This window comes from Calonectris borealis, chromosome 1, assembly GCF_964195595.1.
Source record: "Calonectris borealis chromosome 1, bCalBor7.hap1.2, whole genome shotgun sequence".
Classification (NCBI taxonomy): Eukaryota; Metazoa; Chordata; class Aves; order Procellariiformes; family Procellariidae; genus Calonectris; species Calonectris borealis.
Window position 1 is genome coordinate 175,049,868 of NC_134312.1, and position 17,333 is coordinate 175,067,200.

General features: G+C 42.3%; 1 protein-coding gene across 8 annotated transcripts in view; it reads left to right on the forward strand.

Annotated features, from left to right (window-relative positions):
* Positions 1-17,333, forward strand: part of KLF12 (KLF transcription factor 12) — a 253,663-nt gene that overhangs the window by 223,713 nt on the left and 12,617 nt on the right. For all 8 annotated transcript variants that reach the window (XM_075139016.1, XM_075139048.1, XM_075139005.1 and 5 more), the window contains one exon: positions 8,656-8,813. In XM_075139016.1, the coding sequence (XP_074995117.1) occupies positions 8,656-8,813 (158 nt within the window). The remainder of the gene's footprint in view (positions 1-8,655; positions 8,814-17,333) is intronic.

Genomic DNA, 17,333 nt, shown 5'->3' on the forward strand with positions numbered 1-17,333 from the left:
CCTGTTGAGCAGCAGGTTGGATCAGATGACCCCTACAGCTCCCTCCCCAGCTGAGTTTTTCTATTACTCTTTATTCCACGGTAATGCAGCGTGTTACCAAAGGAGGCGTTAGCGTGGGCTTCAGCATCCAGAGCAGCCTTTGCACTGTGTTCAGCCGTCCTGAAGAGCCGGAATTGTCAATCATGTGGCCGTGCATCTTCTGTACGTTGCACATGTTAGGAAAAAAAAACCTCCTAAACAGATTTAAACAACTGCTGTTGTTTGTCACCTCAAAATCTATAGCAAAATTTAAGGACAAGTGTCTCACCTAATGTGAGTCATCTATCCAAACGAAGGGGAAGACAGAGAGCAATGAAGTGGAATTATGTTTAAAATTACTGAAAGTATTTTGTCTATGTGTCAAATGTTTCTAAAACTTTTACAGGTAGAAGCAAGCTCTGTGTGTCCTGGCATGTTAGAAGAAGTGTGAAATTCGTCTTTGTTAAGCAGCAGCCCAGTAATTCGATAGGGGTGTCACTGGTTTGGGAGCTGCTGTTGCCCATGCTTGGCTACGGCTGGATGTACTTGTGCAGGAATAAGTTTGTTTCTACGTAGAGGCTGGTCCAGATTCTGGTTCTTACAGCAGGATCTGCAGGTGTTGCAAGTTGTTTCCCAAAACCAGGAATAAGCATTTAAATTATGTAGGCAGTGCTTAAGTGCAAGATAGTTAACATGTAATTTCTGTGCTCTTTTACACAATAAGTCTCTAGGGTAGAATTTTCTTAGTTAGTGGTAAGTGTAAAATAGGTGGAAAGGTTTTGGTGGGTTTTTTTTAAGTATCATTGCAGAGTTCATCATAGGCTTGATTTATAGGCTTTCTCTGTGTTGTGGGATAGTGTGCTTTGCAGTCCCAGTTGTCCAGTCATCAGGTCTGGGGGACATGCTGGAGCATGTCGTAGCTACTTTCTGTCCCAGAAAAAAAACTGAGCACAGAGGAACAGCATGAGAGAGGAGAATGTGGGGTGTGCGTCTGTCTCAGCCCAGTGTGGAGCTGGGTTACCCCCCAGGACAGCGCGGCTCTGAGAGCTGGAAAGTGCTCCCGGATCCCACAGCATAAACACAGCTCAGAAGGATCAGGCAACTGTCTCATTCTCATGTCTCAGCTTAACACAGCTGATAACGGAGGTGATGGATAATTTTGGTAAGGCGTGCCATGGTTGACATTGGTGCATTTCCCAGTAGACCCCAAAGCTCTTTTCCTCTGCCAGAAGTTTGTTTCGTGTATAGTCATGCTTCCAGTTCCACCACAGCCAGAGAGATGTAACGCACTCAAGTATTGCAAGGCAGCTCAACAGTTCAAGTAACTTCAGCTGGTCTCAGTGGGAATAAATGCTGCAGATAAAGTTGTGGTCAGAGATGTGCAGGGTATTTTGTTTGCTGACTGCCCAGGACAGGGATGTGAGAGCACGGGAATGGCCGTACGGAGCCAGAGCAGAGAATCCTCTTGCCTGAGGCTCTGTCTCCGGCAGCAGCCAGAAGCAGACACGTAGGACAGAGCATAACAGGGCAAACTTAGCGTGCTCCTACTCCTGTCTGCTCCTGGTGCGATTTCCCACCATCTTCAGTTCAGACACTTTCTGAACCAAATGTATTCAAATAGTCTCTTATCTGTGTCTTGTTTACCCATGTGATTTTCCTGTTTAATATGTGTACTGTTTGTGTATGCTGCCAAATTCCTCCTTTCTTTCTTGACAAAAAGTATAATTTCCAGTATAATATCACCTGAAAATACACTGATTGAAGTAACTACCGCTAATAAAAGAGTAGTACATATTTTCCTTTTATGATTGCCTTAAGTAAGTACTGCTTGATATGTTTTAATGTCTAACATTTCTAAGGCAGATGTTTGCCTTTCATGAAACATTAATTAGAATCTAAGAATCAAAGAGGAGAAAAAAATACATATGTATATATGCATGTGCATCTGTTTGTTTGTGAAGGGGAGACAGTAGAAACTTTGTATTAAGAAAAACGCAGTAAGTAAATATTTGAGGGGAAGACTTTATCAGGAGATTACGCTGGTCTTTATTAAGCATACTAAAGCAACAAAACTACTATGTTTTTATATAGTATGATTTTGGCATCTCACTGCTATAGTAGGTGAAGTTTCATAAACTGTAATGAAAAATAAGCTGTATCTTATTTCTTCACAGTTTAATATGTTGTGTTTATAAGGATACTTTCACCAATATCCTGAGTGGGAAGGTAACATTATACTAGCTATCAGAAAATAAAATTATGTTGTGTGAAAAGCTACTACAAAAGAAAGTAATTGAGAGCTGGAAACTGGGAAATGCAGTTCCATTCCCCTTTTCAAAAACACACAGAGTACTCATACCATGCCTGTTAGCGTCTGAAACTTGAAGGTCTTAACAGAGAGAGGATACTTGTATCTTAAGTGAGATTAGCTCCCTGAATGAGCCGCCTGGTGCTGTGCACATGTACGCTTGACTCAGAAATGTGCCAGAGAAGCCAAGCAAAAGCATTGGGACCGCAGTCGTCTCTGCCTCTGACTGTCCTTGGCAGGGAGCTGCTCTGTGAGCCTTGAGCGATGCTACTGGCCCGCTTCACCTGAAGGGTGACCGACAGCTGCCATGGATTTGTGTGAGATCGACTGACATGCTCGGGGTGGGTGCCGTCCCACCACTGGATCCAAAGGCCAAGATTTTCAAAAATAATGCAGAAAGCTTGACTCTGATGCCCATATTTATTCACTTAAGAGCTCTAGTTTTTATAAGTGTTAAACGGCCAAAACCCACGATGTTTCTGCAGCTCAGGTTCCCTTTGAATGCTGAGCGAATGCAAGAGGTCCAAGGATTTTCAAGTGCTCATTACCATCCGAAGGCAGACATGTTATATTCTAGTTTTCTGCTTTTATTTCATTTGCCTGCGCTTTTAGTTATTACGACTGAAAGGTTGGCCCAGAAGCTTTTCATGTCTCGTAAAGTAATGATTCACATTGCTAAATTTATACACTATTTGTGTATTTGAATATTGTATATTTGTATCTGTTTTCCTTTTAAAACCAAAGAAAAACCGTAAATATCTGGATGTCCAAAATTGGCTTGAGGGTGAGATGTGAATGTTTGTCTGTTGGTTCTACCCCGTATTGTCAAGGCACATTGTCACCTCCTAAGTATTTAGTATGGTAATATCTCCCAGTTTTTGTTTTCAGCCTATCTATTTATGTGTTTATCTTTGTGTGTGTTATTTCTGCATACAGAAGTGTCACAAGAAGAAGCTTCATTGTGGAGTGAAAGGTGGATTTTCCAGCTGTTCCTTGTGTTGATTCCTTATGTCCATGTCTCCATTTCTTCATACAAATTCTGAATTTCCATGGAAATTGGGGCATTGGTGGTAATCACAGCTATTTGCCACTGAAAGGGTGATGATTCTCACCTCACCCTTGGCCACAGGTTCCCATCCTCTCCCATGTGTCAGTGCAGGTACTTGGCAGACTCCACTATTTAGGGAGCTAAACCAGCAAAAGCAAGCAAGCTGCACATGTTTTTTGCAGAATTCACGTCATCGTTGTGGGTCCCTAAACTGGCTCTCTACAGGATCAGACAAGTGCCAGTGCTGACACAAGGGAAAGCAACTGGAGCAGGACTGTCCTGGTACACCAGCTTCGCCAAATCACATCCTTCAACAGCCCAGAGCCTGAGAAACACAAGAGGACCATGGCTCGCCCACCTTGTGGGGCACACTCTGGCCTGCCAAGCCCCTCATCCGGGCTGAGTGGCTGCTGCACAGGCCGAGCCCAGTCTGGTTCTCCTTCTCGTGGAAGCTGGAGTGGAGAGGGCACAGCTGATATGTGTCTGGGCCTCACCTCAAAGTGAGGTTAGCATCTGTTTTTAGCAGCTGCGGGCTATTGTTAAGGTGTAGCCATAAGTCTCTTGTTAACTACAGCTGGGGAGGAAGATATTTCTTTTAAATTTTCCTTTTCCTTTTTAAATTTCAAATTTAAATTTTCATTTTCCTTACAGTCTAAAGGCTGTAAAGGAGAGACGTATGGTAAGGTAGGGGGGGACTTTGGACACAAGCTGGTCAATACCTATTGGCCCCAGGTCAGGGGGGCCAATGAGGTCTTCTGCGAGGCTTGCAGGAGACATAGCTAAAGAGCCTGAGCTCATAGCAGAGGGGCCGAGGAAGAGTAAAGGTGGCAATCACAAGGACGAAAACGCAACACTGGGACACTTTTGGGTTTGTACGGCAAAGAGCAAAGCGGCAGTTTGCTGCACGTCACTGGCTCCATGCTGGCCATGTCAGCCAGCTCTTGCCCAGCTTGCTGGGGACACCGGCAGTGCCAGGAAGCTCGTACTTTGTGGCTGAAGGTAACACTGCATGTTTGCCGCAGGGTGAGAGCATGTGAGCAGGCTGTTTGTGGGGAGCAGCCAGGGTGCAGCAAGTTGTCACCGCATGGCATGTTGATGTGTCGCAGCACTGAACACAGTTCAAGGCTTTAATAAACATACCGTGCTCCCCGGGCAGCTCTGCTCTGCATATCACTCAGAAAACACAGGATCGGTATAAAAAGACCTGCTACATGTTTTTTTAACAGTGTTACTGCATATGATGAGGGCCTTTCCCAGTCTGTATGTAGAATGGAGGCGAAACACCTAGGAGGTCACGGGCAGCATTCGTAGAGAGGAAAAATAATCCTGCGTTACCAGGGTGGTTATAATTCCTGTCGCATGCAGCACAGATCATGTTCAGGAGAACTTGATGGCCATCTACTGGCGAAGCCCCAGACTTTTTGCATCAGAGGGACAAGCACTTGGCCATGTGTGAGTTGCAGAGATGCATGTTTTCACTTCTGGCTGCAAATAACACAGCTGAAGTTTTGTAAATCACCCTAAATGTTCACATTGATTTTGTTCATTTCACCCTATGAGCAGTACTGACTACAGGTGTTGCAGCTGCTTATGGAGGCAGCTGCTTATGGAGGCAACCAGTGACCCAGGATTTCTGTTAGGGTAATAATTTCTACACTAATAGAGAAATTACACTGGTTTTAGAACTAACGAACTGCAAATAAATAAACGTCAAGCTGACAGGTCAGAACCCAGTTTTCTTCTTTGTTAATATTTCTTTCAAACTTGATGTATCAGCAGTAATTTGATACATCCTGCAGTTTGCCTGGGATGTTACCTATGGTATCAGTCCTATTGCTAAACCCACCTTGAGGATTAAAGGCTGCCTGAGACCTTGGCTATTAACAGGAGAACTGACAGCTCCTCGTCTGGGCACCCCAGCAGCTCTCAGCTGCTGACGTGTTTCCAGGTCTTCACTCTGGGCAGTCTGTGAGGTCAAAAGAGGCTGCTAAGATGTGGTGGGTTTTTTTGATTTTGGGGTTTTTTAATTTATTTTACAGGATTTTAAACCACATTTAAAACAAAAAGAAAAAAACTCTGTAAAAAAAAACTACCTGTGAGTTCCCTGTCGTGTTCATTCTCTAAGTCTTTGTCCACCATGGTGCCATCAAACAGTAGTTTCTGGAGCCTGTGCTGACCAGAGCCCCCTGGCAGAGCCCCCATGGCTTTCAAAAGGCACAGAACATGGTTTTGAGGACTTTTTTTATGTCTGTCTGCGCGGTCGATGAGGGTATTTTGTAGAAATTGCTTGAGAAAGAGGAGGGTGTCCCTTTACTGCTGCATGGCCAAGGGGAAGAACATCAACAAGTCAACAGACAGTTACTGAGAGAGGGACTAACTTCAGGAAGCTCTAAAACGCACCTTGTGCTCTTTTCAGGGCTTCCTGTGGTATCTCCATTTTAAAAAATCACACAGCTTTTCTAAGGCTAAAACAAGGCTGGTGGTATCAGGTAGGATCTGGCTACTTTTCCGCCGGTGAGTGTGTCTATACTGTGGGGTCCCCCTGCAGTGGGTTAGAGTGGGGGTTAGAGTGGCAGAGGAAGATCACCTTGGAGGTGTGCTCTCACTTGCCACGTGAGTCCCTTCTGCTGGCTGGTTTGTCATTTAGCCTTCACTGCTGCGAAGGGAAGGCATGAGGTTACATTTGCTGGTTCCAGCTGACGGTAACCTTTCTCCTCGGCGTGCTGAGCAAGCGATGGCTGTGAAGCTCACAGGGGACAGTGGCAACGCACAGCACCTTCTGTGGCTTATTCGGTTATTTTTCCTGGCATGGAATAGGTAGGATGCTTCGCCTTTCAGAAAGAGGGAGCAATCCAGTTAAGGAGCAGCAACATTGATCGTGTGCCACCTTTGCAGCACTACTTTATGCCACCGTCTCCTGTATAAATACCTGGGAAAGCACAGAGCAGTTCCCAGCAGTGAGGTCACCTTCTTGTACGTGACAAATAGCTTTTTACGAGGTGCTGACTCTGCTTAAGGTTCATTTTGTCTCGGGGCTGGAAATTGCAGCAGCATTATAAGCTTGATCCTCCTCCCATTTAAACGAGCCGTACTATCCAGGATCTGAACGCCCTGTTACAAAATAGGCTTTTAAGATGACTCGTAAATCACATGCAGCAAAAATGATGCACGAATACTTATTTTTAAAGATAAAGATTTTCTGGTCTTGAGCACTGGATTTTGTACCTTCAGTATTGAGGTTTAAGATTTGATTTACACATTTGCTTTTTATTTTAGCTGGTGGGTTGTTTAAAAAAAAACCTGGAGTAGCAAGACCGTTCTCGGTGAATCATCTAACCCAAGACTTCTATTTGCCCTGAGATGCAGATGTTTAAATGCAATTCCTGAGCCATTTCTGTGACAGCTAAACACATCTGTATTCCTGTCACATAGTTATAGTGCTGATGTGTCTTACTCTCTTGGGGACTACTTTTTGCTAGTTAATGTTGATATTACAGCCCTCTGTCCATTTCTTCCTCCATTTCAGAAATTCCCTGCATGCCCGTTTACACACATCATATTATAGGCAAAAATAATTAATCTGAAAAATCTCTTTGCCTGAAGATGAAGTATGAATATATATCAAGTGTTAAGAGAAAAAGAGGGCTGTCAGAAAGAGAGTACTCCTTTCTTTTTAAATAGTGCTTTAAATTAGGGCCGTACTGTAAAAATATTTAAACAAAAAGAAAAATGCGTAGTTTGAACTACCACGAATTCAAGGCTGAAAGATTTGTAATGCAGCGAATTGGAACATCAGTGAAATCACATGCTAACGATGCGAGATGCTTTCTGCGAAGTTTTAACCCAATATAAATAGTCCTCAGCAAATTCTGGAAATCTCTAAAACTGAAGTTTATGGCAGAACAGCTACAGCTGTAACCGCACTGGCTGTTGTTACAGAAGGTTGAAGATTGGTGTTGACACAGGAGCTTCTCAGCAGATGCATCAACATCAGTGCTTCTTTCAAATGCCTTTCTTAGTATCTTAGCTTCCCCAAAGGTTCGTGCTTACTTCTTTTCGTGATCAGATTCAGTTTCTTTTCCTCCAATTCATTTTCATTTGACAGTCACAAATTCTTTCAGGAGAACCGGGAACTTGCATCTTAAAAGTTTAAAAGAGCTGGCTGATGAATCTCTAGATCATTTACCTTCAATGTCAATAAACCTGGGAATGTGGGGGAAGCCCCAGAAACTTAATGAAGGCTAATGTTGTTCCAGTACTTAAAGTAGCTAAGCAGGCTAGTATAACTGTAGGTGAACGTGACTGCTGTGCAGAATAACCATAATGGGGTTGATAAGGTGATCAATTAATAATGATTTATAGCTGGGTAATATAGTTAATGGAAGTCGATGAGGGTTTTGATCTTGGAACTCGATGATAGTTTATGACACAAGTTTATGTAACCAAGGCAAGTGCATTGTTGTAGCAGGCTTTCTTCAAGTATTAGGCTCGGTACATACTGTATTTATAAAATCAAGCAATGTGACTTCAACGTTACTTTTTATTTGCTTAAAATTGGGATAACTGATAGGCCTTAGGGTGTTGCTGTAAATGGAGTATCTTCGCTGAGCATAGGCATTTCTGTGGGGATCATTTGCTGGCCCTGTGCTAATAAACTTTCTTATTTATCAGTGGTCTGAAAGGAAATAAAATTCATTGTCTTGCAGGTGATAGGTTGAGAACTGTTAAATAAGTAAATGGAAAAATCACTGCTGCAGGGTGATATGGATCTCTTAGCAACCTGGATGCAAGCAAACAACAGGTGTTTGGCCAAATGCAAGGATCCATAGTCCAGACCTGGGTACTGGAAACACTTTTTCATAAAAGGTTTCAGGATTTTTATCTATTTAAACTTGTCAAAGAGAAATTATGGAGGCTATATATAAAGTTGTTTAGAAAGCAGGGTTCAGTGAACTTGGATGTGGACACATGTAACAGAGAAATAAAGCTCAGATAAAGTCAGGCTACTTCATTATTGGAGCAGTATTTCAAGGATCGTGGTGTTTTCTCTGGCAACAAGCACTTCTAAATCAAGACTTGAATTATTTCATACTGCAAAATATGCTCTAGTTCAAGCAGAAATTGTTTCAAATACATGCTGTGGACTACATTGTAGAAAAGGAAATATTTAATTAATTGTTAAGGTCACTTCTGACACAGTGATATATTACAGCTGATATTTTGGCGCCCAGGATATACACCATGCTCTTGCTTCATTTTTTGCTTCTGTTCTGTTTTTCAGTTCCATTTCACCGTTCAGTATTGAGAGCACAAGGCGTCAGAGAAGGTCCGAGTCTCCAGACTCCAGGAAGCGGCGCATCCATCGGTGTGACTTTGAGGGATGCAACAAAGTATACACAAAAAGTTCCCACCTGAAGGCTCACCGGAGGACGCACACAGGTAAGACTTTTCTGGCACTGTGTAACACAGATAAGACAAGCAGGTTCCTTTCTGCCTGATTTAGGACGTATTGAACTCGTCATCCTACACTAAGAGCTGAAGGCCTATACCTAAACAACAGAGATGTCTGCGGGTGCATCAGCATTGGCATTCTGGTGCAGATTGAGCATGCTTTTGAATTGAACTTCCTTGTCATCCCCACTTCACAGCACAAGAGTGGTCTCGGCACAAACCGGACTCCTTGCAGATGAAACTAAACAGAAAAGTGGCCTCCAGGGACACACCTAATGTGCTTCAACGAACAATGGATGGTCATTGCTTGGGACCAACCAGAGCTAATCCAAAGAAAACCCTCAAGAAAAGCATATAGTGTGGACATGGATCTTCAGCACCATTTTTTTCACTCTACAGACCTGCTCCTATGGAGCTACTACTTGCTTTTACAGATGTAGCCTTTGAATGATAGGTGTCACTAAATGCCTTCAGTTCAATTCAAGTGTAAACTCAAGAGCTCACTATTTCTGGAGGCTTTCAGAGGCACCTACCACATACTGCAGAGGGAAGTCAGTCACTTTATGAGAATAGGTTGCATGAAATCCCTACAACAGAGATGCAAGAGAGGTGCCTAGATGAGGTGGGTCCCATTGAGTGATGATAATACTTAACACTTAATCAATACCTGGTGTCCTTATTAACTTTATGGGCTGATACTAGTCTACATGACAGGCATGTAAGGGTAGCTGAAGTAGTGATGTGTAATTGTTGTAATTTTATTGTGGATAAACTCAGGAGTAGCAAATTGAAGTCATCAAGAACAATTTAAAAGCGGATCGCTTGGATGGCTAGAAAGGCAGTGGACAGAACGCTCTGAGTTTCAGTGCTGTTCCTTACTCTGCTGCTGATTTGATTAAATTAAATTTATTGATCTCTCTGCTCTTAATGTACTTCAGCGTTCTTGTAACTCCTTGGAGAAAAGATGCTGTTTATCCAGCATGTAGCACAGTATTGTTCTTTGCTGAGAATCTGCTGGCGCTTTCTGTGGTGTGATGTACTCTAAAGAGTATGAGATATAATTTTAAAAAATTAAGTGATGGCTTCTACATTTCAAATAAGGCCACGTCTCCATCACTCTTTCCAATATGTCTTTTGGTTGGTAGGACTTTTGTTGAGAGGAATACTGAACAAGGCTCCATCCTAATACCCCCTACTAAACCAATTTCTGTAAGGTAAGAGTCCCTTCCTTAAACAGCGGAAATGTTCTGGTGATCTGGGAATTTCATTACGTTTCCCTCTAGGCCAATTATTCTAGTTTCTTCATGTCTTCCCATTAATGCTTGTGCCTCCTCCTTTCTCTTAAGTTACCATGTCTTGTCTTAATTCTTTTTTCCTCTTCCCTGTTCTTCCCATCTTCAATGTGGTCTTTCGTCCCCACCCTTCCGATATATTTTATTCGTCCCTTACCCTTTCACGTTGTTCTCTGTCATTCTTGTTTTATTACTTTTATCCCAATCTAACCCTACTCTGTCCCTTTCCTTCTCCCTGCCCTGATTTCCAAGTTGTTTCCCTATTCTTGCCTGTATCACCCTTTGAGCATTTTATGGCTGTAGCAGATAAGAAGGCAGGGCCCAGCAGAGGTGTGAAACCGATAGACTCTTTGGTTTGAACCAAAAATACCATTTATGTGCTTATACCTCAGGGAGGTCACTCTTTTCTAGCCTGCAAGACTGGCAACCAGTGCAGGAGTATAACCAAGCACCGTGTAAGGAGCTGAGTTGCAAAACTAGATGTGAACAAACTCAGAAATGTCACACCCAAGTTAGACCAGAAATACAGAAGACTCTTCTCTGCCGTGACGTTTTAAATCACTGAGAATCACGTTTGTCATGACTCTGTAATTCATTCGTGATCTCATGGCAGACCAGCACTTGTAGGTTACACACCCAAATCAGTGTTAGATAGTCTGCACCGCTGAATCTCGGGCTGTGCAGTTAGGGTGCTCAAAACTAGGCGCTGAAGGCTTGAAATGGTGTTGGTAATTACAGCTTTTGCAGCATGAAGGGAGTTTCTGTACCTGCCGTAATCGTAGGATCCATCTCCTCAGCCTTGGTTCCCTGGCAGCTGGATGTCTAGGCTATACTATCTGTCTGGGATCTCTGGGTAGTCAGAGAAGAGGGATTGGCACCTCTGGGGCACGTTATTCCCTCTTCAGGTAGACCCAGGGATTGGCTTGCGAAGGTGCTTCTCTTTCACTGCTGAGTACAGAGGAAGCCCGGGTACCTACCTGTTACTGGCTGAAATGAATCCCCACCCCAAAAGGCAGCTGCCTGAAATATTTTGCAGTCATGTTGGATGTTATTCCTTCAGGGAGAAAAGAAAAATAACCTCAAATCAAACACCTTCATTAAATGGTCAGCTGTTAACTACTTTATGTTGTCATGTCTTCATGACTGCTGCAATGTAAGAAGTAAAGTGTAGTCTAGAGAGGAGGTGAGCACTGAATTTAGCGAATGGATCCAGTGAGAAAATCTGTATTGTGCTGTTAAAATTAAATGTGTATTACAGAACACTTCTCAGGTCTTGGTAAGAAGTTGTTATATTCAGATTTACATGTAACATTGGCCATGAGCATACTCTATGTAATAATCTCATCTCGCATATTTTATCTTGGCCTTTACTTTTGCTTCAGGCAAAAGAAGTTAATTATTCACATATGACCCACAGTAATTAGCGCAGTTTTGGATAAGTATAAATGAAGTATGACAGCTATGCACGCAAGGGTGAGCAAGTTTCAGTAGGAAACTTTCTGAGAAAAGATCACAGAAACTCAGCATTGCATAATCTGGACCTTTTTTTTTTTAGGCAGGCTGATCTTGCTGACAATTGTTTACCTAAGCAGGATGTGTTTGAGAACTATTTTTTTTTTTTCATTTACTATATATGCATAGCCACTAAACCATTTGCAGTTGTTTGGATACAGGAGGAAAAACAATGTGGTATTTTGAACAACTTTGTTGATTGGAAAGCATACTTCTTTTAAATGTAATTAAAAACAGAAACAAAATATTATAGACCATGACAGTTGCATTTAATTCTCTTAGAATGACCCCTAGTTTTTTTTAAGTATGCTATTGTCTAGCACCCCAATACTTCTCACCCACCAGTATCCTCAAAATTTAGTGTACTGGTGTGGGCATGGAGTCCACTGGGGGGCGAGCTTGAATTACACACTGTCTCTCCAACTAGAAAAACTGCAAGTGAAACCTGTAATAGTTCGAGCATTTCATAAATCACAAGCACTGGTATTAAATTTCTCTTTCTAGTATCAGCTTCTTGTTGTTGTTTTGCCAAATCGTCAAATAAAGCTATCAGGAGGTATCGGGTGTGATGGAGAGCCTTCGGGGCTCGCAGGCAATCTCGCAGCTCAGGTCTGTCAACTCTTTCCGCAAGGAGAAACTGTGAGAAATTGGCTCACTGGAGTTGTGTTGAGTTAGTTTCTGCTTCAGTGAACTTAAAGAAAATTACTAATGTGTGACTCTACAAGTGAGTAATCTTTAAAAATGGGAAAACCAGCAGGCCTGGGTTGCATTCCTGGTCCACTTATGTCTGTGTTGCGCTCGACGTAGGTGCTGGTGTCAGCCCTGGGAATGGGGAGAGCTTTAATTCCTGTTCCCCGTGAGGTCCTGCACCCATGCAGCCCTGGTGGGACTCATCTTCTTCAGTTTGCTGCTTTTACTTTGAAGATGGAGGGGGAAACAACCATTGCATTATTTTATGATACGTAATGGCTATTTCAGGCCTTTTAGGTGGTACTGAAGTTGCCATTGAAACTTCCAGTAGGACAGCTGAGCATTGCAGACTAAGTAACACTGGTTGCTTCTACTGGTTTTTTCCCCCCATCAAAATTTCATTCTAAAAACATTTAAATTTATCTTAATGAATTGTTTTTTTCTTTTCTACTAGCCTGGGTTTGTGAAAGATCTACAGACTCTGTTCCCTCTGAAGAGAGATGATGAAATTCTGATAGGTTTTATGTAAATCGAAGAGGCAAATTATGCCTTCTATTGAGAGACTGATATGGGTTATAAAAACTAGACTTCAATAACTCATCTGTGAAGTTGGTGAAACTGGAAATCTGGTCTGTGAAAACTGTAAAATGCATTAAATAATTTCATTATTTTGGCAAAAAGAAGGCAGATATTTTCATGCCATAAAACTGAGGACATACATCTTGACCTCCTCTCTAGTTGGCTGGATGTTTCTGAAATGTCAATGGAAAGCTGCAAAGTAGTCAAAATCGTTTGCAATGTCCCTGCAAAATTTCACTTGACTTATCATTATTTTTCAATCATCTGTAACTATAATGAAACTAAGTTCCGTGAGCTAGATACAGTAAAGGTGGCAGGACAAAGCCATGCAGTCAGGCCATTTATCAGGTCAAATGCAATACAGTAAAGTCTCAGGTGAAATAATATATTTCATGTATTTATTATTATAGCCTCAATCAGCTTATTAGTTGTGGATAAGGGGAGTGACTGGAAAGATGAGAGGACAGGGGAGTCTGTTTTAGGGAGAGAGGAGAGGGAAGACAAGAACAAACATCCAGGACTCTTTGGGCTAGTTGCCGAACAGTGCAAAGGAGACATTAGAAAGTGAAAACACCTGTTCGATAGACGACAGTGATCATACGAAAAACACACAAACCCTTTTTTATTCATAGTGGTTTCAGTTGCCTTGTTAATGCATTAAATAATGAAAAGCATGATTATCGAAAGATGGCAGGTTCTGGCTGCCAACAGAGACACTGCAGGGCAGTGGCTGCTGGCTGTGGGCGATGTCCCGAGGCACGTGTGTGGTTGTGCACCCGGTCATGAACAAACTGTCCCACTGGCCAACCACGTGGCTAAGAGCTACTTTCACTTTTCATCCACAGGCTACTTAGTCTGCAAATCCTAGTGTGCAATATTCTGTTTTAACCTGAATTGCGGGCCTTTGCATATCACGATCCAGTTTTCATAGACATCATCTATCTCCCCTTAAACAGGAAGAGCATGTAAATTTGAGGCATATTATGTAAATTGAAGAGGCAAATTATGCTGTCTGTTAGGGGGCCTGGTAAAGAACATGTATAATGGATAGTACATGTGGAGGAGATTTAAAGCTCTTCTCTTTTTTCTAAGTACGCAGAGTACAATGGGTGGTGCCACTCCCAAAGCGGTGCCTAGCATGGGGACTGTGACCTGAGAAATCTAACCAACTACATAGTCATTTAAAGGGAAATTTGATTTGTCTTGGATTTCACATCTAAAGTTGCTCACAACTAAATCCAGTTGTAGCTCATTGTGGCTACCCTCTTACCATATGGAGAAGCGCAAGGAGTTTAAAATATTGTGTGAATCATCTTGAAGAAGTCAATAAAGAAAGAAGATGCCTGCTTTAAGGTTATGTGAGACGTAATTTTACAACGTCTGATACAGACGAGATTGCTCCCTGTCTCCTACCTCCGTAGGATTTTCTTTTATTGTAGGAGTAATCAGCATTCCGTATTTCTGTGCAACCTTATTTCAGTTATTAGTTACTAATTTCTGGAGGAAGATGGCAGAGTGGCTTTCTGGGGTCAATGGCAGCAAAAGCTTGGCACTTTCCAGTTGGCGTGAAGTGGGAATGGATTTAGTCTGTGAACGTAGGGCATCATACAGCCACAGCCGTGGCTTTGCCTCTGCCTTCAAGGGGTGGAGGAAGGCAAGAGCTGTAACCAGAGCAACTTCTGTGGGGCTCAGATACTGGGCTGCAATTGCTGCTTTTCATCCGTGAGCCCCAACCAGCACCAAGCCGAATCACTCTTCTTAGGGCTGCTGCTGCAGATGATGCGGCTGCTTCGTTAGACACTTACAGAGGCAGGCTGAATACAGCCCCCAGGCCGAATGAATTTTTTAGTGTTTGGTGCTTTGTCCTTGATCAACGCCTATATCATTCCTGAGAGATGAGAGCAAATACCTTTGCCACAGACGTAATGAAGCCTATTTGTCAGTGTCAGGGGGTCTTCAGTGGCGTTACATGGAGACAGTAAACATCTCAGAAATGTGGTTTTGTACCTGAGAAAATGACAGCATTTCCTCCCCGAGATGTTCCTTTATAGCTGGGTTGAGACACCACCCTAGAAGAGAGAGGGCTAGTGAGTACATGGGTGTTTTATTTAGCCTGTGCTTTTTCAAACGTTGCATACCTCTCACTCACTGTTGCCCCATATATTATTTTAATATGAAAGGGCCCCTGTCATTAGTCTTTGTTCACATTTTCCTTTGAGCAATTTCAGAGTGGACTTAAGAAGTCGGAGGCACCAAAAAAGTTATTTCTGCTCTGTAGGTTTTAAAACTCCATTCATTACCTGTTGTTTTCTTAAGGTCTGTTTAATGCCCCTTGCTAGCTATAAGTTCCAGAGAGATATTTACAGGTTTGTAATCCCTGCTTTAGGCAAATATTGGGAGGAAGCAACATTTTTAAAATAATCCTTCTGGATTTGACTTGAACTGTGTAGATTTTTGGCCTACCTTAAAATTAACACCTCTTTGTCACCTACCCTCCAGACTCGCTCTTCAAAAGCCCAGCTTTTCTTTCTCATGTCCTACATGCTCCCTAGGCCCTTATCCCAGAGCTCTCCCTCCTCCACGTAAATCTGTCAGGTGAAAAAAGCTGCAACAGCAGGTTCACATGCTGTTCCAGAAACTGGGAATTTAAATAAACAAAGCCAATTTAAAAATTAATTTGCTTTAAGTAAAATAGGAGGTTCTATTTGTATTGGGTGATGCTTTTATTTTTTAAGAAATACTTTCTTTTAGTGTTTAAAATTTACTGCCGGTTTCAATAAACAGTAGAGCTTTCCAATGTGGAAACCAGTATATTTCATGGAATTCTTCACTTCTAGCTTTTGTGCTCTTTCTTCATGCAGTTCCTATTTAGAAGATAAACAGATTATTTAATAAACGGGGCTGCTGAAGCCTCAGCCTATTCCCATTGATGTGACTGAGTTCAGATTTCAGGACAGAAATATATTTAAAAGCAGATGTCTGCTGGTGCAATATGTACCAGGATATAAAGGCAGACTCACCAATGCCACCACAGCCCAGTAAGGTGATGTTCAGAAATGGGAACCTCTGGATGTAGTGAGATAGTTGTCTGAATCCAGCTACTTACGGGCAGGTGTCCATACCACAAGGAGCTTGTACATCCAGTTCTCTTCCAATAGCTGCTCTGTGGAAAGTTAAATGATTTCATTTCTGGCACATTTTGCGAGCTCTGAATTCACCTTACACACAGGGAGTCATTCCTCTGCATTGTAGGTCTGATGCTGTGCCGATATGGAAGAGTGCCCACGTGGTTATTCCAAGGCACTTTGATGGGAAAGCAAGTCTAATTGCGTCTGTGATTGCTTTCAGTCTCTAGGTTATGAAAAATACTTGCAACAGTGCCCCTTGACTTTGTAAATATGGGGTGCATATGTGTTTTGTCTGTGTGTGGCACGAGGGAATAATGATGATTTCATTATGCAGAATAAAATTTTCTCTAAGTAAACTATTTAGTACTTAATATTCTACCTCCAAAGAACTGCAGTTCATCTAAGGTCTCAGGCATGATTGTGGTCTACCATGTGTAGCCCTGCAGTGGCATGAAGGCGAGAAAGACCTCTCTACTCCCATTCCCTCCAAAATGCTTTCCCAGATGTTGCACCCAGACCTGGAGAAGTAAATACACAGTACAGGGTTTCCAAGGACACCAACTCTTGCAGCCCACTCAGTCCCTGACAGAGGGAGCAGGATAGCAACTTGCTACTGAAACACTCGTTGCTGGTGATACCCCCCGTGTTTTTTGGGAAGTGTGTCTGGAGTTGCTTGTGCTCGCTCTGTCCTTTTCAGGGCAGCCTTTGATCGGAGCATGCTCAAAACTGCAAATAAGCTTCACAAAAGCCTTTGTTTTAATGTTTTATTCAGGTTTTCTTTTTTTCTGCTTTCTTATTTCCATGACTAAAAGGAAGCAAGAGGTAGAGCCTGAAAGCTAGTGTTTTCAATCTTCATTTTTTGCAAATAAGTCGGTAGAAAACTGGGGAAATTTTAAAAAAACTTCTTGTTTCATGGGAAAGGAAAAAGATCAGATGACACCTGTGTAGGATGAGGGGTTGTTTTCTGCACTTCAGTGTTTTCTGATACGAAATGTAGTGGTATCTTGGTCACATTAACTCTAATAATCTTTTCCCTTGTCATGTATTTTTGTCAGTTAATATTTTTCTTTACTATCATACATACTTATTCTGCTTTTTATGGTGATGAAAACTGATATCTCTTCATTTGGGAAGTTTAATTCCATTCACAATTCATTTACTTAAATGGGCGGTGGAGTTTTTAATGCTCTGTTTCTGCAGACAGCCCAGCACACCAGGGTCCCGTCCTCTGCTTAAGCTTGACTTTTAGCACAGTGCAAACAACAAATAATCAATTGTGCAAAACTGAGTGAGACAAAGCTCATCCC